Here is a 21,973-nt window from a genome sequence, read left to right on the forward strand (position 1 = left end):
CGCCCACCGCGGTGCGGCACCATCGCCCTAGTAACCCGATGCTGAGCAGGGCGCGACCACCCGCGCGGCGGGGAGGGGGGGGAGGAGGCCTCCGCCGCCTCTTCCGCCACGGCCGCTGTGCACCGTTCCGGAATCGCTTTGGCGGCGACTTCCGTGTCAGTTCTCCGGTTGAGGGGCTCAGGGGCTCCAGCGGCTCCAGCGGCGGGGCGGTGAGCGGCGGCGGGGCGTCTGTGTGTCCCCCCCCCCCCCCGGCCCGGCGCGAGGTTGGTCGGGCCCGAGAAGATGGCGTCGGTGCGCGGTCAGTGAGCGGGACCTGGAGCGGGCGGGAGGTGCGGGCTGTGCCGCGGGCACCGACACCGGCACCCGTGGCCGCCTTCGGCTGTACGGGGGTCCACCTCGCGGGTCCCTGCCTTTGCCCCGCGGCATGGGCAGCCTCCGGGTGCGTACGGAGCGAGCGCGGAGGTGGGCCTCCGTGCGTACCCGCACATCCAGGTGCGGGCCTCTGTGCGTGCGTGGGGCTGGGGAGAGGGGGAGCCGCTGTGTCGCCGCGTGGGTGCCGCTGTGTCGCCGCGTGGGTGCCGCAGGAGCCCGCATCCCATCGGGGCCGCCTGTCCGCGCAGCCCCGCGGTGTGGGAGCGCGCTCCCGTCTCCCCGCTCTGTTTTCCAGGCACCGTAGGCCAGGCCCGGAGGGAGAGGTGAGCCCCGGGGAGCGAGATGAGCGAGTGGGAGAGCGTGTTTCTGCGGCACCTCGCCCTTCCGCCGCACTGCCAGCGGAGGCGGGCTCGCCCGCCGGGCTCCACGGCCTTCCGCTGCGTCCTGAAGTGCCTGGAAGGGGCTGCCCTCGCCCAGGTAAGGGGGGACTGCCAGCAGTAGTCTGAGCCAGCAGTGCCTTCTTTCCTGCCCGCCGCCTTCCGGCTCGCCCTGTTTGCGGGACAGAGCCCGTAAAGGTGGAGGCTTTTGGAACAGGGTTACTTGTTCTGGGGGCCGCTAACTGGAAATCTCCCAGAAACACAAATCGGAGCTGAATCACAATCCCGTGTGTTTTTACCTGCAAATCTGACTTAGCACTTAATTAATTTTTAATTTAACTTGTTAATTTGTAATTTGGGTAAGTATTTTAAAATTAAAATATCTGGGTAGGACTTTAACAGTCTGCTGCTCCTTTACTATATGCTTAATGTTCGGTTTTCCCGCTTTTGCTTTGCTTGTTCAGCCTCTGGCTGTCAGACAGGCTCTCCAGCGATGTACAGAGCTGTACGTGGCCCTGTGCCCGATTTGGGCATCGATTAGAAAACGGGAATTATTTGTCTTCTCTTACTCGAGTGCGTTTTCCGCAGTTTGGGGCTGCTGAGCTGGCGTGTCCCTGAGCGGGCCTGAGCCTCCTGTCCTGTCGTGCCTTGCAGGGAGCTGAGTACCAGCTGCGCCTCTCCCTTTTCGACGCCACCTACCACCACTTCTTCGGGAGGACGTGGAGGAGCGCCTGGCGAGCTGCCCGCGCCGTCCCGCCGCGCACAGCCAGGGCGGCTTTCAACGAGGTAGGGTGCTGGGGGGCTGTTGTGGTTTTGTTTAGTGAGGGGGGGCTTTGGGGGGGCAGGGAAGCGGCTGTGCTGCTAGGTCAGGGAAACGCCAGCAGCCCCCCGGGACAGTGTGATGAGAGGCGGATGGGGGCTGTGATCCTGCAAGAAGGTGGCTGGCTCCTCGCGAGCTGGGTCTGAGAAGGTTTGCAGTGCTTGAGGGTGAAAGCTGTCCTTGCGTGAGTTCAGCCGGGAGCCGCTCTCCTTTGGTGCCGGTTTCCTCCGTCAGCCTGGTGGAAGCGGAGCTCAGAGCTGTAGCACATGAGCGTTTTGAAGCAGCAAGTCCTGAGTGTGCACGGGCTCTGGCCCGTTGTCTGCCTGCCACTGAGCCTTGTCTGCAGCCGTTCATTCTCTGCACGCAGGCAGACAGCGGCAGCAAGCCCTTTTTCCCTCCGGCACTTCCAGATCCTTTGCCCAGGTTGTGTTCCAAACGCTGTAAATAATCCCAATTTTCAAGCTTTTGCGCTCAGTATTTTAGAATGGGGAAATTGGGGTTTGGGGTTGTCTCTGGGGCTGGGTGATGGTGCGGGAGCAGCGTGCACTGCCTGCTGCGCTCGGAGCCGGCGGCAGAGAGCAGTGTTTCTCCACAAGTGGGAAGGGAGGGAAGGCGCAGCCGCCTGCTCTCCGGCCCCGCTTTTCTGTCCTTACCTGGGAGCTAAACTCGCCCAGAGCCGTGCTTCCACCCGCTGCCCATACTGGCGAATCGGGCTGCCCCTTTACTGGGAACATCCTGCTGCCCTGTAGCGTGGACGACAGCCGAGGTGTCCCGTTTTCCAGTTAAACTCTTGTTCCACCTCCTCCAGTGCTCTGTGCCACTGTTGAAGTGTAGCACTGGCTAGAGCCACACTCCTTCGTTTATTTGAATTGGTAGTGGTGTCTGAGGGGTGTTGATGTGTGCATTTCTTCCACGAGTGTTTTAATCGCTTTTTATTTTGAAGAGGGATGGAGAAAATGCCTATGGCAGAGAGTGCTGCTGTGAGACAAACGTGGCACTGCTCCCCACCTTGCCGGATGCTGGGGGGAGCTGCCTGACCGATCACCATCCCTGTGTCTGCAGGCTGTCTGGGTGTTTCGCCTCTGGCTGGGAGCAGCTGGCAGGTGCTTTGGGGTGCTGGGGGCCTGCAGCCTCTTGCAGCCTCTCTGCAGTTGTTGGATTGCGTTGCCTGTTCCCTGCAGCCTGCCCTGTGCGCTCATGGTGCAGCTGCAGCGCGCGAGGCCTTGCGATGGCGCAGAGGAGAGGCGGTCTGCGGGCATGGTGCGATCGTGACTGGGATCTTTTAACTTTGTGGTGTTCAGCAGTTTAGTCTTGCAAAGAGTTCAGATACAAGCACAATCGATTTGTGGAAGGTGAGGAAGGAGGAAAGGTGCTGCTCCTTGCCGCTCGAGAGCTGCCTTGCGGGACCTGGCAGCGTGTGGGGACGTTGCAGCCTCTGCCTGCGCAGGCCACGCGTTGAGCTTCTGCCCGCACGCTCGCCAGCCTCACCGGAGGAGGAAGGCGCTGGGGCAGGGGACGGGGTCCACACATGTGGCAGGTCAGGGCAGCCTCCGCAGGCGTGATCTGCCCTGCATCATCCTCTTCAGGTTTAGGAGAGAGGAACACGCTGTTGCAACGCGCTGTTAGTGTTCACAGAGGCAACGGTGAGCTTGGTTTTACAAGAGGCCTGCTTTAAGGGCTCTCTGCACCTTTGCAAGGCGAGGCATCGGTCTGCAGCCAGCGGTCATTATTTCAGCTTTTGCAATAAAAGATAATAGAATAACGATTTATTTCCCTGGGCTGATGCAGTAATGTCTCTCTCCGTTATCCCTTCCTGACAGCCTGTAATTACAGTAAACGGTTTCCCTGGGACACTGTGGTAATGAGTTTTTAATAGAAAGATTAACCTAGCTTTAAATCCTGTCCTGGGGAGGTGACCTGTGTCCCGTACCTGCCCTCAGGTACGGGCCATCCCCGTCTCCCTTCCCTGCGGCAGGAGGCTTTCCAGCTCCCTTGGCTTTCCCGGCGTGAGGCTCACCATGGTGTGCTGTAGGCTGGGGGCATGCTGAAATCCTGCTGTTACAGCGTCTGCAGCCTGCGAGTTAACTCTGGAAAATGGTCATTAACAAAAAAAAGGGCGGGAGAAAAACCAGTTAATTATATTTGAGATTTAAGGAGGTCAAGACTTTGGAGCAGTGACAGGTCACTTGCCATGAGCTGCTGCCTGTAAGTTTTCGTGGATGTTCTGGTTGCACCCCTGGCTGTCCAGGTGTCACAGATATTGCTCTGCCTGCACCTACTGCCGCTAGCTCTGAAATTCCTTCTTTCTCTCCTTTCCCATCCCAGACTGTTTACTTCCACACCTCCTTGAACCACCCTGGCATCACCGCTGTTGTGGAAGTGGTGGTGACGGCCAGGAAAGGGGATGGAGACTCTCAGAATCTCTCCTGCGGCTTTGGGCTCATCCCGCTCTTCGGCAGTGGGTCGGAGGTGACTGACTTGGCCGCCGAGCACAAAGCGTAGGTCCCACTGACGCTGCATCCTGGGGCGTGGTGGGAACTGGGGTGGTAATGTGCACGGCTGCTGAGGGGGTTGAAAGGGTGGTCCTGAGGAGAAAGGGTGGTCCTGGGGCTGCAGAAACCAAGCCAGCATTTAGAAACCTGGAATTCTTCCCTATTGGGGAAGCAACGATGGATTTGTAAGTGATGCTTGTCCTTTCTCTGGCTATTCTAGAATTTTATGATTTCCCTGAAGGACAGGGTTTTGGTGCAGGGTAGGAGGGTGGCTTCTTGCTGGTGAGCAGAGGCATTGTGGAAGATGAAGATGTGCTTCAGGGTGGATTTACTGACCACTGCAGGTGCGTGCTTTGCTTTTCAGACTGAAGCTGTACCATGGGACGCCGCGTGCCTTACTGCACCCGCGCTTCCAGGACCCTGTGGAAAGTAAGCAGCAGCAAGGCATTGCGTCTTGCTCCTTTCTTGGCTGCTTCTCTCACCCAAATAAGTATCGTGTGTGTCTGGTCGAAGCGGTGTGTGGTCTGTGCCCTGGTAGTGCTAAGCAGATGTGCTGTACTGCCAGCTGGGAAGAGCCTGGCTGGGCACACACAGGTTTTTACTTTGCTCCCAGCACATGTGTTCATGGATGATGATTTCTTCAACAGTGGTGCCACACAGCTGTTTCACTGGGTTTTTGTCATTTTGGGATGTTTTCTCTTCTCAGAGAACAAATACCTAACGGTGATGGAGAAGAGCCACCTACAGTACGCCCTGAAGCCCCACCAGCCCCTGGAGACAATATTTCACCTTCTTCCTGAAAACCTTCTGATGTCTGGGCTGCAGAACGTTCCTGGCTTGCTGGTGGCGCACGGAGACACAAGTAAGGGCTCTTTCCCTTTCCCTACTGCCTGCGCTGCTCGGGTTGAAGGCAGCAGGTCCCCGGGGAGGCTGCGGGCAGGGCAGGCAGAGCACTCGCGTGGGGTTTCTGGGAGCGCTGGCGGGTTCTCTGCAGCACTGCCCCTTGGCACGAGCAGGCCAGTGGGGCTGCAGCCCTTGCATTTGTAGCTCATCCTGAAAGATGTCAAAATGGCTTCGGCCTGTTCTCCTTGCGTTAATTGCTTTGCTCCTGGGAAGCTGCTAGGGATAAATGATGGTTGATTTAATTACAGTCGTTCAACGGAGTCTTCAGAGAAGCCCTTGCAGCTTGCTTAAAGTTGTCTGCCTCGGTGGTGCGGCTCAGGGTCGCTGAGGGTCTGGCAGGTTCGGGAGGACAAGCTCTTGCGTGCTCAGCCCTCGTTAATCTTTCCCTGTGGACAGCAGCCTTGCTGTTCAGGCTGCTGCAATTAAAATTATGTGATCTGAAGATTCAGAGGGTAACAAGTACTCTCAATTCTGCAGCTGAATTATGCTTCAGCTTCCTGCCTAGAAAACCCTAGCGCTAGCTGTTCTGGGGGTTGTAACTGTCCGTGTTAAAGCTGAGCGAGGTCTCCAAAGCAGCCGAGTCCCTGGCTCTGCTGAGACCAAAAGCAGAAGAGGGGAGAGCCAGTGTTTTGCACCACAGGGTGGCTCAGCACTGCAGTAGCACTGGCTTTAGTAAATAAATGGATTGCATCCACTGGTTCCAAAGGCTTTGGGTGTTTCTGAGTCTCTCCCAGGTGTAAAGACATGTGGCTGCTGCCTTGTCTTTTCAGGTGACTGCTTGCAGAAACCCCGGCTGATGAAGCCAGTTACCTGCTATCTGGAGAGGCTGTCTGTCTGGCTGTACCCTTCCTTGGAGGAATTTGAGGAAGAACTGCTGGACTTGCTGAACAGCGATCGCTTACTTCAGGTAGTGCCAACGCAGTTACAGCAGGGGAGAGCGCAGTGCATGAGCAGTAGTGCTGGTGTTTTGGTTGTGAGCAGAGTGAAAATGTTCAGATACGCAGCGCTTGTGTATTTGTTTCACTTGGAGCCTGTCTTCTTTTTTGCTGTTGAAGCCTTGTGCTTGCTTTACTGCTGGATTAGCACACAGGTGCTCTGTGTTGGGTTGGTTTGAACACCCAGACACTAATAAGCAGAATTTGGGTTTGCTCTGCTGTGGAAAATGCAAAGATAAGATGCAGTGCTCATCATAGTGTGTCTCTTTAGGAGCGAAGCGCTCGGTGGGCAGTAAGGACCACTGGCCAAGTCCTCCTTTGTTTGCCAGATCTGCACCATCTCTGCCATAAAGACAAAATATCTGAATATCTGTCAGCCACTGGGGGGTGGGTCCCGTTTTTTTCAGTTTCTAACAGATTGTCTGAGTTTCCCTGGCCACAGGTGGCACGGGGAGGGATGCTGAGCCACCTCATGCCACCTTGCTGCCTGAGCTGGAAAACTTGCCTGTTGCAGGCTAATGCCACGCCGGACGGTGATGGGATGGTGGTTCGGGAGCGGCGGCTGCACGTTGGCGTCCACAATGGCCTGTGCTTCGTCCAGGCGCCGCAGGTGGCCGTGCTGGTGCCGGAGGCAGAGGCGGCGCGGGGCAGCTGCCCAGGGGTGTCGGACTCTGGAGCCAGGTAAGGGGGAGACCTGAACACGCTGCTTTCCTCCTGCCTTGGGCACTGCCCACAGCTGCTTCTCCATCCCGGCCCAGGGGCACAGATCAAGCTCTGGTCCTGAGGAGCCGCATCCATCTGAACGAAATGGTCCCTCACCCGACATTTGGGGTCTGCTTCCAGCTGGAATACGTCTTCTGCAGCTCGGGGAGAGCTGGCGGGAAGGTAGGGCTGAGTGAGCGTGCACCTCGTCTCTGTCCCTTATTAAAGAGTGGAGACCTGCTGCAGGAGGAGCGAGACCTGCGGAGTAACTCCCTCCTCTGCCCCAGTTTTGCCATCCCACACTCCTAAGAGGCAGCGGCTCCTTGTCCTGCAGCTGCACTGCCTAGCAAGCAGCCCTGCAAAGTGTCCAGGTGCTTTCTGTAGTGCTGTGCGAAATATCCTGCAAATGGGTTTATTGAATCACTTTAATTACACGTGGCTGCGTTTCTCCGCCCTGCGTACGTCTATGGAGAAATGTCGCCTGCAGCAGTTAGCTGTGTTTTGGCAAGCTGCTTTGGAAAATTTCAGCTTTTTTAATTTGCAAAAGACTTCTTTAGAATTTAGCACTTATGCCAAAAAGAAGATAACCTCCCATGTTTTTTTTTTTTTTTTTTAATTTTCTGACAGCTGAAGTTTGTCTGGGAGCTTCAGCCTGTGTTGTCCAGAACTTAAAGCCACAAGTCTCTGTGTTGACTGCAGAGGCCATGCTTGCTAATGCCTACTTATCAAGCATTTAACCATTTACCTGTGTATCAGTTTAACCTTTCTGCGGGTTAAACCCAGCTTAGCGAGCAGTTCCCAACCCTCCTGAGATCCTTTCTCTTCCACCCTTTACCCATAGGTCAATGGTGATGGGTTCCTGATTGTCCTGCTAAGATGCTCGTTGAAAATGCAGCAGGCATCCTCTCTCCTGTCTGGAGACAAAATTTAGGGGAAACCGGGTATTCATAAAGTGGGACAGGTGTGCCAGGCGAAGGGGATTTGTGTTGGCGGGAGGAGGAGAAGCTGAGTGGTGCTGTTGGAAATAAAGTGTTGGGTTCGACTCCTTGAAAAAGCTGAAACCCAAGGACCCACAGAGATCTTGGGCTCTTTGGCTCTGCTGGGTGCCAGGAGCGCTGGCTGGGGCAGAGGCGAAGCCGGTTCCCTGAAGCACAGCTCTTAGGCAGAGCAGCTAATCCGAAAGCTGATCCGAAAGCTGATCGCAGTGTCCTCTGTGCCATAATTAGCAGGCTGCCAGGGTGACTGCGGGCGCTGGTAGAGATCTCTCGGTTTGCTTCTGCGCCTCTCCTTCAGTTTAAGGGGAGGCTGTGGACGCGCCCGGTAAGTGGAAGCCTTTATGCTGCCTTTCTCGTCTGCCGAGGTGGGGGGGTCAAACATAAATCCCTTAACGCAGCTGCTTGAGTGAGGGGGTTACAGCCCTTTGGTTGGCTGCTGGTGTCTTTGTCTCAGCCTGCTTGTGCTAAATATATTCAGGGGATGAAAACCTGTTATTTTTTGAAAGCATTACATCGTGCTTTCGTATTCTGTCAGCGTTGTGTTGTGCTGATCCATAACACAGAGCCGTAGTCCCTGGTGTCAGTTGGTAAAGGGCGAAGGTGCTGCTCCCTGGAGCGTGGGTGCCTGATGCACTGCAGCCACAGCCTGCAGGACGGGCTGGGGGAGTGGAGCGTGCGCGGGGAAAACAAAGTACCCGTGTGAGAAGAGTGGTATGGGGTTTACAGGGAGACAGTGGGGTTCATACCTGCCCGCAGCTGCGGCCGTGGCTTGTAGTCAGGCTTGAGGAGGTGAAATCACGCAGGAAGGTGCTAGTCCTGCTTGTGGTGCTGCTGGCAGAGGGGAAGAGAAGCAAAGCTCGAAAGCCTACAAGCCGGCTCGGCGTCCTTTCACTGAGAGGAGGTCTCATTATCCTGAGTCTTCTCCCTGGGACCAGCATGTCCCTCTCCATCAGAGAAGTGTGCTTGGTGATCCTCAGAGCCTGCAAAGGGATGGGAGCAGAAAGGTGTGGTCGGTGTGGGGGAAAAATGGATGTAAAAAGAGAAATAAGGTGCTGGGAAGTGCTGTCTCTCCAGAATCGGCTGAAAGTGGAGGGAGTGGGGGTGCCTGGCACTCACCGCGCTCCCTCCTGCTCTTCCCCCAGGCCCTGTCTGGCAGCGCCCGTGGCGAGGCGGCCGACATGCGCTCGGTGCGCTGGGCTGTCTGGAGCCCCGTCCTGGGTGCCAGCGAGGCGGAGGTGGTTCTGCCCCTGCGTGGTGGCGCCCGCCGCGGCCCCTGCCAAACCTTGGTGTACCGGACCCCGCCGACCAGCAGGAGCTCCCGCCGGGTAAGCTCTTGCTTCTGCAAATACATGGGGATGCTGCCGTGCTTGGGCGGGCCTGCCGCTGGAGAGGCTCTTTGCCAAAACCTTTGTAAGTGCCCAGGCAATGGAGAAGCTCTCCGCAAATCTGCGAGTGAACGAAGAGGCATGGGAAGAGGAGGGTGACAGTGAGCAGGGAGGGGGAATGGGGGCAAAATACAGCCAAGATGCTAGGCTGTGCGGGTTGCTTTCTCTTGCTGGTGAGGTGGATGGGTGCAATCTTAAACCGGGTGGCAGTGGGTGGCGTTGGCAGGTGTGTGTCTCTGCAAGGACAGAGGCACTTGGTCAGAAATTAAAGTACAGGCCCTTGCTAGCTCAGCCTCTGGCTTGCACCGTGGTTTCTCTGGCTGCAGGGCAAGGGGATTGTCTCTCAGAGGTACGAGGGAGCCTGCGTGTAGCATGCTGTCTGAAAGTATTTCCTTTCCAATTTCAGGGGAAGCACGTGGAGTCTGGGACTGTCCAATTCCATGTCTCCACCGATTCAGAAGAACATCTTGTAACTGCTGCGGAGATCCTACGTAAAGACAGGGACGAGTCGGAGAAGCCTCCTACGCCATCGCTGAGTGAGTGTTTTCTAGATCGCTGACATTTAAAATAGTGTGGCATTGGTGTCTGCTCAGCAGAAAAAACACGACTTCAACAAGTTCCAGTGAGCTAGCTTATGAATTACCGAAGTGAAGCAAGTTTCTATTGAGTTGAGTTCAGCTCTCAGTCTTTTAACTTGCAAAATTCTGTAATCGTAGCACTGAGGCTCCAACGCTCAACACCCAGAGCAGCCGCACAGGTGCGGCAGCTGCACCAGCAGCACATTGCTCTGCTAGCGCCGCTGCTCGTCTCTCTGGACTCTGAATCCTCCCAGACGTTGAGGACAGGAGAGATGATGATTATAGGCTGAGGAAGAAAATAATAATCTTGCAGCACTGCCACTCAGGGAGCGTGACAGCAGCACAGGTTCGATCGGCGTGCGCAGGCTGTGCCAGTGCCTGGCTGGGGAAAGCCAGGCTGCGTGTGCACATGTACGTATAGCTGGCTGTCTCGTCTGTGGTGCAGGGGTGGCAGGCAGTCACGGTTCAGCCTGTCTGCTGTGTGTGTTGGAGGTGGAAAGGAAACTGCCGTTGGCTTGGGTTTGGACGCAGAGTTGAGTCAATGCCCTGGGCTGCTGGAAATCTTATCCACCTTGTTTCTGTCCGATCCCCTCTTTCGTGATCGGAGCGAGACAAACTCTCCGTTCCTCTGCAGCATCGCTCCTGCTCTGGTTCCCATGCAGGTCTTGGTCTGATGCCGCAGATACCTGACAGTGTTTAAATGTGTTTTACGTGCTTGTCCAGCTCCTCTGGTGAGCCGGTAGCTGCAGTGCCCGCTGCGGTGGGAGCCCGTTCCTGTGCTGGTTCTGGTACTGCTGTGCCTTCCACGAGATGGCAGTGGCACCGTGGCTTTCCCGCAGCAAGTCCTGGCTTTCCGGCAGCGAGGTGCGGGACTTACTGGTGTAAGGAGCTTTACAGCAGAGAGCTTCGTGGGTGACATGGAGGGACCTGGCGATGCTGGGGGTGCACTGTCTGAGGCTCTCTGTGACATGGCTGCATCGTTGCTGGTACCTTCCTGGCGCTGGGTGAAAGGTTTTCCTGGACGCCTTTCAGCTGGTGGTGGCCAGGGTGTTGAGGGAGGTGCGGTGCGGTGAAGGGAGAAGCAAGCGCGTGCCGATGGCGAGCTTGCAGCCCAGTGCTGGGCTGGCATGCTCCAACTTGGAGTGGGTAAGGTGCCTGGCAAGGGGGGAGATGCTCTGGCAGTGATTTTGGGGGTGAGCTGCTTGGTGTTTCCCTGGCTCTAGGGGGCTGGCGGCACTGGGGAGAGCTTAGGAAGCACGGCAGTGTCCCAAAGCTGTGCCACGAGGTGAGTGGCCGCATGTGAGAGCCAGCCCATGCCCTGAGCTGCTGCAAAGAGCATTTTGTGAACTTTTTGTAGTGCTCTGCCCTTCTGGCCAGGGGAGGCTGAGCACATCATCTGCTGGCTCAGCTGCTGGTGGTGCTGATGGTTCTGTCCATCATCTCTTCACCAATGACCAAAGCTATCTGAGCTGAGAGAAAACAGTATTTTAAACGTAAGGGAGACAGGACGCTTTCCTCTGTACAGCAGTCGGTATGAAATAGCTGGAATATACATGGCTGTGAAAGCAAAATAAGGTCTCAGCATCATGTGGATGCAGAGATAGAACATCTGTGCCCCTGCTCTGCTCCGAGGGACCCGTGGCTCAGCAGCACAGTGAGCTCAGCTGTGCTGGCACACGAGCTGAGCCAAATATAAACACGATAAAGCTCGTACCGTTTCAGGGCACGAATGCATGAACAGATGAAGGGAGTGACAAGAAGTAACGGAGGAGCGATGAAAACCTTAAGTATCCTAAAACTTTCATGTCTCATTGAGCATCCCACTTAGGCAGCGCCTCATGGCCGTGGGGGAACTGCAGCGCTGTGTGAGCATGGAGGAGCTGCCTTTTACAGCAGAGTTAGCTTAATTCCCAGCAAAATAACAGAGTAAATCTGCAGATGTGCTATGTGCCACCCCCAGGCAAGACTCTTATTTGAAAAATAAGTCAAGTAAGTGCTTGAGAGATGGTAAGGCACCTCAATAATCTGGTCCCACCCCTAAAAAGTAAAAGGGCAGGCGGGAGGCTGGAGGGGGCTCGCTGGAGGGCGCAGCCGTGGTGGCAGGGCCTGGGGGTGACAGCTCTGCTACAGCGTCTCTCCTGTCCCTCTCCGCAGATCTGCCGGCCTCGCTGGGAACGGCAGCCTCCCCACGGGGACCGGGGGTAAGTGCTGCGTGTGCCAGCAGACGTGGGCGGTGGGCAGCGGTGTTCCCGAGGGATGGCCTGTGTGCTGGGGATGTGCTCCTGGTCCTGTCCTCTGCCAATTTTCCTAGCTTGCTGCCCCTAAGAGGCACGGAGTGTCCTGCTCAAATGCACCTCCTCCGGGGCAGCAAAATGGAACCTGCATGTAATGTGCTGGGCAAAATTCCCTGAGCTCTTTTCGCACCCCAAATGCATTTTTAAGGGCAGTTCTGGGTTTTGACAGCCCAGATTTGCTGGGTACCATTGTTCCTGGCACATGCTGACATTGCCGCACGGCTTCTTCGTGTGGAGCTACTGGGATTTAAGGAGAGCTATGAATAGTGAGATCCCTCTTTATGCTTTTTTATATCTTGATGCAGGGATCAATGCTCACAAATATTTTTGATGAAATGAAATGCTTCATAAGACCGCATTAAGCAGTTTGATCTTCCTGCTGCGTTTTCTCATCCCTCCCCTTGCTGGGGAAAGTGCAGCAGCTAAATAGGAAGCAGAGGTGCGAACCCTTGAGCAGCTGAGTTGTGATGCTAGAGCACGCGGCATCCGAGCTGCCATTAACAAGGAGGGGCTGCTGGCCTGCCTCGCTGCGGGGGTTCCCGCAGAGCGGGGTGCCACGGAGGGCTGCTCCCTGGCGCAGGGCTGCGGGCGCTCACACTCGCCGCTCTCCCGCCAGCTGTCGGTGTCCCAGCTTTCGGCCCCGCCGTGGGGCAAGGGCCAAGCCTCAGCGCCACGAGGCTCTTGGCAGGAAGGGGGGATCACTCACCTGGAGGCCGACCTCGGCTTGCCGGACTCGGAGCGCTGCGCTAGCGACCAGCTGCGGGCGCTGCCCTTCGCCCCGCTGCAGGTGCCCATCGCTGCTGTGGGGCTGCAGGCAGGCAGGTGATGCTCGGCTGCCCTCCGCTCCTGCGTCCCCGTGGCCCGGCCCTCTGGGGTCCCCTGCGGCCGCTTCCGTGTGGCTCACCCCTGTTTCTCTGTCAGCTCCCACACGCTGCTCTCCCGTGCCTCCCTGGCCCGCCTGCACACCGCCGGCTTCCCGGAGATCCTGGACCACAACCAGGAGCCGGTGGAAATCTCGGAGCCGGCAGACCTGGCGAGCTTCAGCCTGCAGCTGGAGGAAGCTGACGCTCTGCAAGGCAATGAAATAATCCTGCAGTTCCTGGCTTTTGGCAGGTGGGATGGTGGCTCTTTGTGGTGCCTTCTGTGGGTGGGTCCCAGTGGCCTCCCTGGGGGAAGAGTCCTTTCCCAAAAATCTGCCCCAACTCGCTTCCCCGCTTGAGCGGGAGAAGTCCCTGCAAAGCTGCCGCTTCCTCCAGTGCCTGCTGTGGAGGCAAAGCCCCAGAGGGTTTTACGATGATGCTGTTGTCCTTTCTGGGCACTCTAAAATCATATTCCAATTTTTTACTTACTGTATCCATTAGCCACGGTGTGATGTCAAAGCTGGGTAATGCATGGTTTCTCCAGAAATGCATGTGGAGTTCGGAAAGCTGGCACCCACGGGGGTGGTTTTGGCTGGATAAGGCCCCACTTACGCTTTTTCAGTGGATGGCAGTGTGCTGTGCAAAGGTAAAATGCTGCCTTTGTTGGGCTCCTCCACAGCATATGGCGGGAGACAGCTGGAATTAAGAAGCTTTTTGGAAAGCTAAGGCAAACCATATGCGCACTGTCTTCAGAGAAGTCCAAATACTTGTGATGCTGCCGCTCTCGTCTTGTTCTGCCTCTCGGTGCGTGCCAAACGCACAAGGAGCTCATGATGGGGTGGCAGCGCCGTGCCACGAACTAACCCAAACCCCTCTCTTTCCCTCAAGGGATGGCTGGGACAGCACAGAAGGGACGTGGCCGAGGACAATCTTCCTCACCTTCCAGTTCTATCGGTTCCCACCAGTGACCACGCCGCGGCTGCAGCTGGTCGGCGTGGATGAGGGGCCAGCGTCTGGGCTGGCTGTGCCAGCGCAGCTCCTTGTCCGGGTGAACAAGGACGGGACTCTCAGCACTGGTAAGCTCTGGTTTTAGCATCCTTGTGCGGCTGCTCCTCTTCTGTCAGTCAGATTTGTGCTTGCCCCAGGGCTGAGGAATGCACCGGTGTCTGCTGTAACAGCAAACATCTGCTAGTTTGCATGGCACATCATGAAAAACACTCAACATGTCCAGCATTTGAAGTAAAACACTGGTAAGCGTTGGTGGTGTGATTTGCATGTTGAGGCTGCCGGCTCCGGCTGCAGCTAGGTGCCTTTGAAAAGAAAGGCAACACATGGGAGCACAGCGCCTGGAGTAAGTGGCTCTGATCCTCCTGGATGAATGCGTTTTGTTATTTCTTTCTGTGTATTATTAAATTCTGATCTCAAGAGACACCAGGCACTTTTGGCTGGTGAAGCTCCTTCTCCACGTGGAGCTGTTAACCGAAATGAGAGCAGGGTCCACACAGAGTGTTTCAGTGGGAGGGTGCCAATCCCGGGGGACCTCAGACCTTACTAATTGACCGACAAGTTCATTAAGTGGAGGAGAATGGGCGTGTGGGCAGGCAGGCTTCTCCGGAGTAGAGGAATGCCCTGGCTGGTGTGCTGGTGCTGGCAGAAGCTCTGTTTCCCTGGCAGTGCCTCGTGTCTTGCAGGAGCACCGGGCTTGCAGCTGAAGTATGTGGTGGATCCCGCTTTCCTGCGACCTGGGGAGCAGCGCTGGTTTGTGCGGTACCTGGCTGAACACAGCCTCCAGATTGACGTCTGGGATGGAGACTCCCTGCTCCTCGTTGGGTCTGCTGCGGTTAAACTGGAGGTACCGGTTAAATTGAAGGCCTTTCCCCTTCAGCCTTCGTGGCTGCTGGTGATGGAGCCCCCCTGCCTAGCCTGCTGTCCTTTGTGTTAAGGAAGAGTCTGACTGTTCTTTGGTCCTGTGTTGAGATGCTATTGCATTGCCCTCGCGTCTTTAATAACCGAGTTGCTGTCAGCCCCTCTGTGTAACTGAGACTGATGTCAGCCTGACAAGCCCCTAATCACAGGATTTGTCATCTTCTCCTTGAAAGGGATGGCAAAACATTAACTTTTTTCCACTTCCCTGAAACTCCTGCAGTATTCTAGGACTAAAGCCCCAGAGCTAGGACATCCAGAGACATCCTTACCCAGACCACTTAACCCTCAGAGCTGACTTCCCCGGTAACTCGTTACCCCTTGCTTGTCCCCAGCCCCTGCTGCGCCAGGGCCGGGCGGCTGTGAGGACCCACCATGAGCTGGAGGTGGCCACGACTGAGTATGAGCCGGACGTGACGGTGATGGGCCGGGAGGCACTGCGGCACGGCGCCCTGCGGCCCCTTGGCGTCCGCGTAGTGGTGAGGGGCCGCCTGCACCTCTGCCTGGCCAACGTCGGTAAGAGCCCGCTGCTCGCGTGGCTGAAAGGCTTGGATGCGGCACTGGCACCCCCGTGGCACGTGCCCCTCACTGGGTACCTCTGGTGCTGGCCAGAGCCCCTGTCCCAGTGCCAGCCCTTTGGCTCTGGGCGCTGCGAGCAGAAGCACACAGCTCCTGGTTGTGCTTGCAGTCCCTGCTCGGCTGGAAATGCTGGCGCAAGGCGGCGGGGAGGCCGGTGGTGTGGGGACAGTGCTGTGCGGTTAGGTGCTAGCCAGCAGCGTGGGGCTGCGGAGAAATGCACAGGGCTATACCTGAATGAAAACCATGCTTCTGAGAATGTTGTTCTTCCCAGAACCTGCTGGCTGCTTTTATTTTGTATATTTAATTCTCTGTCCTACAAATGTGCAGTGACTCCAGGTTTTAAAATCTTATCTTCAGAAGAAAGATTAGCTCCATTATAGGATATCTTAAATCGTCATTTCCCTGCTTTGCCTGCAAAAGGACGATAAGCTCCTGGGAAGGAGAATCTGAGATTCACAACCCAGGGAAAGGTTTAACTTGCACCCTGCAAAAGAAGAGGGAGAGAGGGAGCAGAGATGGCTGCACCCAGACAACAGCCATCCTTTGTTTGTTTTTTCTCTCTGGCCTCTTTTTTTATTTTTTATTTTTTAAATTTCAAAATACTGTTGTTAAAAACAGCACTGAAGAGCTTGGTGCCCCTGCTCAAAGGCTGGGGATGGGATCTGTAGGCTGGGTAAGTACCTGGCAGGGGTTTAGAGCCTCGTCTGGCTCTGATGGCAGCAGGAGTGGGGAGACACGGCGGCGTGTGACCGTCCTGACGCAGTGTCGCAGCCCAGAGATGGAGAATGCAGAAATGAACACCGGAGCTGGTGAGGGGCTCAGCGGTGACTCGCTCGAGATGGTGCTGTGCTTATGGTGCTGCTCTGTCTCTGAGCGCATGGCTGGATGGTGGTAACAGGGCTTGCAGAATGTTGTTAGCAACCAGATATTTGCTTCTGCTTTTTCAAATTGTCTGTAAAGAGCTGCAGTGAGATTAAAAATTTGCAGTAGATCTTATAACAACAAAAGCCAGATGGTTTCTGCTCATCCCTGTCTCCCCTCGTGGCAGGCCACCCATGTGAGGATATCCCGGGACAGCCGCTGTCCCCGCTGCCGTCCCGCTCCCGCATTGTGCCTGCGCTGGATGGCGCTGGCAGCGTCCTGGCTGGCAACTGGTTCTCCCTGAACACCGCCGGCGGTGAGTCCTGCTGGGCTGGGGCTCGGCCCGTCCCCCTGCGTGGGTTCAGGTTGGCAGGGTCTCCGCTGCTGCAGTGCTGGTGCTTTGCCCCCGCTTACGGGGTGGCTGCCCCCTCCGGCGCTCCCCTTCCCGGCCCTGCAGCATCACGGGGGGGCCATCGGGGCCGTGCTAATTGGAGTCCCTCGCTGGTGCCACAGTGCTCTGTCCCTGCAGGCGGGCGGGTGTCACGGGCGCGGAGGCTGGTGGAGGTGGACAGCGAGCTGGCGGCTGCGCTGCGTGGCCGCTGGCCGGAGGCGAGGCTGACCCCTCCAGCGGTCCCCAGCGAGGCCGCGGCCGCCCGCCGGCGCAAGCTGCGGCGCATGGCGCTGGTGCGGCAGCAGGAGGATGCTGGCGGTGGGAGGACCCCCCAGCTCTTGGTGAGGAGAGGAGTGCGGGGGGCTGGGGATGCCGCAGGGGCTCCGGGCTGATGGTCCCCTCCTCCCGACAGCACTGGCAGGAGCAGCACGCCCGCCACGTGTGGGACCTGCAGATCATTGATGCCTACCGGGAGCACACCAAGGGCGAGAGCATCTCCCGGATGCTCAGCCAGGCCATCACCGCCACCCGCACCGTGCGTGCCGTGCTGGGGACGGCTGAGTTCTTCGAGTTTGCCCTGAAGAACCCCTATGGTGTCCAGCACACCGTGACCATTGAGGTTGACCACCCCGAGCTCAGGTGGGGATCAAAGTAGAGTCTCCCACGTGTGTGTGGGAAGATGCTGGGGTAGCACCAGCACCTCTGCTGCTTGCTTCCCCAGTGTCATACTGGACCCGAGGGAGTGGCGCCACTTCAAGGAGCTGACCAAGAGCGCTACACCAGTGGAGGAGGAGATGTTCCACCTCCGTGATGACCTTAGGCCTCAGGTCTACCTCCGCCCCAATGAGACCGTCCACATCCCCTTCAAATACCAGACCTTCTCCGCAGACCCTGTGGTCGTCGCAGTGCAGGTGTGTGTGGGCCCTCATTTTGAGCTATTCCCAGTAAGAAGCCGTGGCAAACACAGCCTGCTCTTGCACCCCGTAGGGGCCAGCTGGGCTGGGCACTGGTGCCAACACGGTTGCCAGCTCTCTGGGGAAGAGCGGGGCTGAGCGAACAAAGCACATCCAGGTGAGGGAGCTGAGTGAAAACGCTGCTCGAGGGGCTGCGTGGGAGGAGAAGCATCGCTTTTGGCAAACTGTCCCTGTGGCCCCCTGGGGCAGGTCTCCTTCCAGGTAAGCGGAGGGAAGCCCATTGCGCTCCTGCGGGTGAAGGTGGAGCCACAGCCCCACGTGGTGGACCAGACCTTCCGCTTCTACCACCCTGAGCTCACCTTCCTCAAGAAGACCATTCGGCTGCCCCCCTGGCACACCCTTCCGGGTGAGCCCGCGGCGTGCCTGGCGGGGGCTTGGACTCTTCCTCGTTAGTCAGTTTAAGTGGTTCCTAGGAACCTTCCTGGAGGGGCGGGTGGCATCCAGAGAGCTCATCTCTGCCTCCTCGCACTTTCATGGCCTTGAGCTCCTTGCTTTCTCTTCATCTGCCTGCCTGAGTTAATTTTACACTTAATTCCCTGCACCAGCATGCCCATGTAGTTTGCTGGTAGCCCAGCGTAAGGGATTCTGGTCTGTTGGCTGCGTGGGATGCAGAGTAGCAAGCACAGAGAGAAAACACTGAATACAGGTTCGTCTCAGTCTCTCTTCTCCGCAGGTGCGCCGGTGGGGATGCCGGGGGGGGAGCCCGAGATGTTTGTTCGCTGCAGCGACCCTGACATCATCTGTGAAACCAAAAATATGGTACTGGTTGTGTTTTGGCATTGGTCTGTCCCTTGTTGTTCTGCTGTGGGCTGTTTTCATCGGCAGAGAAATGCCTTGCGCCCACAGAGCATCCCTGTTTGTCAGCCCGTGGTAGCAAGACGCTGGCAGCGATGAAGCCGGAATTGCCCTTTATTCCCAATTAAAAGGAGCCACATTGTTTTTGCGGTTGAAGCAGAAAGTTGCACCTTATCGCATCGTGCAGCAGCCTGTGCTCCCGTGTTCTTTTGAGCAAACACCAGATGGTTAAGATGCTGGGGAAAAGCAGCCTTTTGTCGAGGGGTGAGATAGACCTTCTCCGCTACTCGGAGTGCCAGCAGCCGCTCGGGCGTGCAGCGGGGTACGACGTGTCCTCCGAGCGCACGGCAGAGCATCCGGGTGCCGGCGGGGTTGTGGTGAGGGCCGTGCCAGGCTGGGGTGCGCTTTGGGCCAAGGCTAGCTGTCGCCCTGCGTCCCTCCCCAGCACGGCCCTTGCTTTGCGATGCCCAGTAAAGACTTCCTGGGCGTGCTCTGCAGCTGGGGGAGGTGGAAAGGAAAAATAAACTTGGGCACATATGTGCAGATGGCAGCGAAGGGTAGTTGCTAATTGCCATTGCAGAAATGCGTTAGTAGGGTAATTGGATTACGGCTTGTTAGAAAACTTGGGGAAAATTTGCCAAAATTTGATTACAGATGCAGACCTGGAATGCGATAGTCATTTGTATCCTCTTTTGTAATTAAAAATACTGGAAGAGCTCAGCCAAGCTGTATAATAACTTAATAACATAGTTTAACTGGATGCTGGAAGCATCTGCTTTCATAAGTGGGTTGGTGGCGGGTGTTTCTGTTAATGGGAAGGAAACCCTGGAGTCCTCATTAGCCGGTTTGATCTCGAGGTTAACTGCTGGAGTGATGCTCTGATTTCTGCACGCAGGGGCCCGGGGAGCCGCAGGACATCTTCTTAAAAGTAGCCGGAGGACCAAGCCCGCAGATCAAAAAGTTCTTTGTTGCTATTTATACGTAAGTAGCAGGCCCCCCAAAAGTGAGGAACGCTAACCCCGAGCATGCGGCAGCGCCGGGGGGAGCTCACACTGCCCTTCCCTTGCTCGTGGCTTCCCAAGCCCGGCCGGCTTTGCTGAGCAGCAGAAAGCTGGGTAGGAGGCTTCCCAAAATGTTTGCAGCATAGGGAGTTATGTCATTCTCTTCTGCTATAAATAATCCATGGCCAGAGTGTCTCTGGTGAGTGGGCTAATGCCTTCTGACCCAGCTGGGCTACCTCTGCATCAGGTGGTGCTTCAGGAACGGGTGGGACTGAAATGGGTTCCTTAGAAGAAGCCGTTGGCGAGCCCTGTCCGTCCCTTTGCTGCAGGGACGCCTGGCTGGCGGTGCCGGTCCAGATCTGGCAGTTCTACCTGCACTCGCTGCAGCGCCTGGATGTCAGCTGCACGACCGGGCAGCTCACCCGCCTCTCCCTGCTGCTGCGGGGCACCCCGGCCCCGCGGAGGGTGCGGGCCTACACCTCCCACCCCCAGGAGCTGGAGGTAACCCCTGCGGGCGGGTTTGGGGCTGGCCAGGTCCTTCATGGCGGTGGGAAGCGGGGGGCTGGCCTGGGCCAGCCCAGTGAAATCCCCTCAGGAGAGGGGGAGGCAGCCCACTGGGATTATGAACAATTTGCTGCCGTGAAGTGTTTACGGTAATTATCTTTTGATTAGAGCTGTCAAGTGTAGGATCATTGACATGAAACCTCGGAGGGCAAATTATCCGCATTAATGAGACCATCTAAAGACTTCACAATTTCTTTAGAGTTTGTTTGGCCGTAATTGCGAATACGAATAATAAAAGGCACAAAAACTCCATCCCTGTCCCATAAACAAAAGCCAAAGTCTCCCTGTGTGAAGGCTGTGAGGGGAGGGAGTCCCCTGGCTGCGGAGGAGCTGGCTGTCCCTGAGCAGTGGCTCTTTGCTTTCCTGACCTGGAGCCGGTCGGTCCTGGTGTGTTCACATAGGTGGGATTCCGTAGTGGTGGCGTAGGCATGCGGGTTTTTAAGAGCAGTCGGGTCTGGTTTGTACTCCAAGGTGGACGCTGCGGAGGTGCGATGGGACACCGCGGGTGCCTGCAGCTCCCAGTGTTGGCTTCCACAGGTGGATCCGGACGGCGCCTTCCTTCTCCCCGCCAACGGCATCCAGGACCTGTACATTGGCGTGAGGCCTCGGCGGGCGGGCAGCAGGTTCATCTACCTCAACTTGGTGGATGTGGAGTCCTACCAGCTGGTGTCCTCCTGGCTGCTCTGCCTCTCCTGCCGGCAGCCCCTCATCTCCAAGGTACAGTGGCTGTCGCACCGGAAAAACACGGTGATGGTGCTGGACCAGCAGTTACAGTCCAGCCAGTAGCCTGGGGCTGTCCCTTCCTTCTTCTCTTAACATTTTTGGGGTTTTTTTTGGAGCTTGCCACACTGAACGCACATTTGGCCCTCCAGTACTTGAATGATCTCCCTGAAGACAGCAGTAAAATGTCTTTCAGGCTGTTTTGAAGGCAGTCCCATGCTGAGGAGTGCCAACTCTGAAGTATCCTGGTTGTGAAATTAAAGCTGGAGCATGCTGCTTCCTATTAGCACTGTGCTGGCGGAGGCTTTGCCTCAAAGACAGACAATTAGAATTCCTGGCTAATGTGTTCCTTTTAAAAATGTTTTCCTGAAACCCTTGGTACCGGGGGAAGTTCAGATTGGCATTTAAACCGATGCCCCAGTGTCCTGCCAAGTGCCAGCCTGCCTCCCGGTGCTGCGGGGCGTTGGCTGAGCAAGCGCCACAGCTCTCTGTGGATGTCCATTAATTAGCTGGAGAATGAGCTGGCCTGTCCCAGCTGCTCCTCTGGCCCTTTGTCGTTCGGGCTCGTAATTACTTCTGCAAATGCGCTGGTGCCAGCGGCAGCGCAAGGAGGATGCTTTCAGTTGAAGGTGCTTTCTTTATACCCGCTGGTAGAGATCAGATGTAAGGTGTAGAAGGGGAAGGAGGGGCTGTAGTGCAGTGTGCCCCCGAAATGCCCCCACAGTGTCTTGGTGCTCTCTGGGGGAGAGCCCGTTGTTCCTTCTGCCCGCCCTGTGGTCTCTGCCATGCCTTGTGCTCAACCCGCAGGCGTTCGAGATCTCGCTCCCAGTAGGAGGCGGGAGAGGCTGCAACAAGCGCATCACCTACACCAACCCCTACCCCTCGCCCCGGCTCTACTTCTTGTGCACCAACCGCCCCGACCTCTTGCAGTTCAAAGAGGACTCCTTTGAGGTACGTCCTCCCGCCACCAGTCCCACCCTGACAGCCCCTGCCCTCGTCCGGCTGGACCACGCCACGTGTGGGGCGATGCTCGGCAGGTGCAGGGCCACGCTAGCCTGGGAAGGTGGGCGCGTGGAGGGCTCTGCGGCGGGTCGTGCCACCGCTCGTCCCGCCCGCTCTCCCGCAGGTCGCTGGTGGGGAGGTGTACACCATCGGCTTGCGGTTTGCCCCGAGCCAGAGCGTGGGTGAGGAGGAGATCCTGATTCACATCAACGACCATGAGGACAAGAACGAGGAAACCTTCTGTGTGAAGGTCCTCTACCAGTGAGGCTGCCCGCCTGCCGCAGCAGAGCAGCTGGTCTCTGCGCTGTCCGGCAGTGCCGCCTCAGGGACACGTGTGTCTCTTGGACTTCTCTCTGTGTTTTCTCCGAATTCTCCTTGGCTGCATCGTTTGCAGACGAGAGGTCATGAGCCCAGTCCCCTCGCCAAGCTGGGAGGTCTTGCTAGCTGTTG

General features: G+C 57.0%; 1 protein-coding gene across 4 annotated transcripts; it reads left to right on the forward strand.

Moving 5' to 3' along the window:
- The first annotated feature begins 102 nt into the window (after positions 1–102).
- On the forward strand, positions 103–21,791 carry NPHP4 (nephrocystin 4). 4 transcript variants are annotated; one of them, XM_086764635.1, is made up of 29 exons: positions 103–155; positions 668–849; positions 1,404–1,535; positions 3,895–4,067; positions 4,426–4,490; positions 4,768–4,923; positions 5,735–5,871; positions 6,414–6,580; positions 6,658–6,784; positions 8,739–8,921; positions 9,388–9,517; positions 11,714–11,760; positions 12,470–12,675; positions 12,775–12,966; positions 13,602–13,789; positions 14,405–14,565; positions 14,972–15,152; positions 16,264–16,392; positions 16,606–16,808; positions 16,880–17,106; positions 17,165–17,378; positions 17,455–17,538; positions 17,631–17,787; positions 18,115–18,200; positions 19,132–19,217; positions 19,567–19,738; positions 20,339–20,518; positions 21,329–21,472; positions 21,648–21,791. In XM_086764635.1, the coding sequence occupies exons 2-29, from the start codon at positions 715–717 to the stop codon at positions 21,786–21,788; spliced, it is 4,203 nt and encodes a 1,400-aa protein (XP_086620761.1). In that variant the 5' UTR covers positions 103–155; positions 668–714; the 3' UTR covers positions 21,789–21,791. The 4 variants fall into 4 exon arrangements, with proteins under 4 accessions (XP_086620761.1, XP_086620760.1, XP_086620759.1 ...); XM_086764634.1 differs by lacking the exon at positions 103–155 and adding an exon at positions 386–462; XM_086764633.1 differs by lacking the exon at positions 103–155 and having other exon boundaries at positions 615–849.
- Positions 21,792–21,973: the final 182 nt, after the last annotated feature.

This window comes from Chlamydotis macqueenii, chromosome 21, assembly GCF_036417535.1.
Source record: "Chlamydotis macqueenii isolate bChlMac1 chromosome 21, bChlMac1.mat, whole genome shotgun sequence".
NCBI classification, from domain to species: domain Eukaryota; kingdom Metazoa; phylum Chordata; class Aves; order Otidiformes; family Otididae; genus Chlamydotis; species Chlamydotis macqueenii.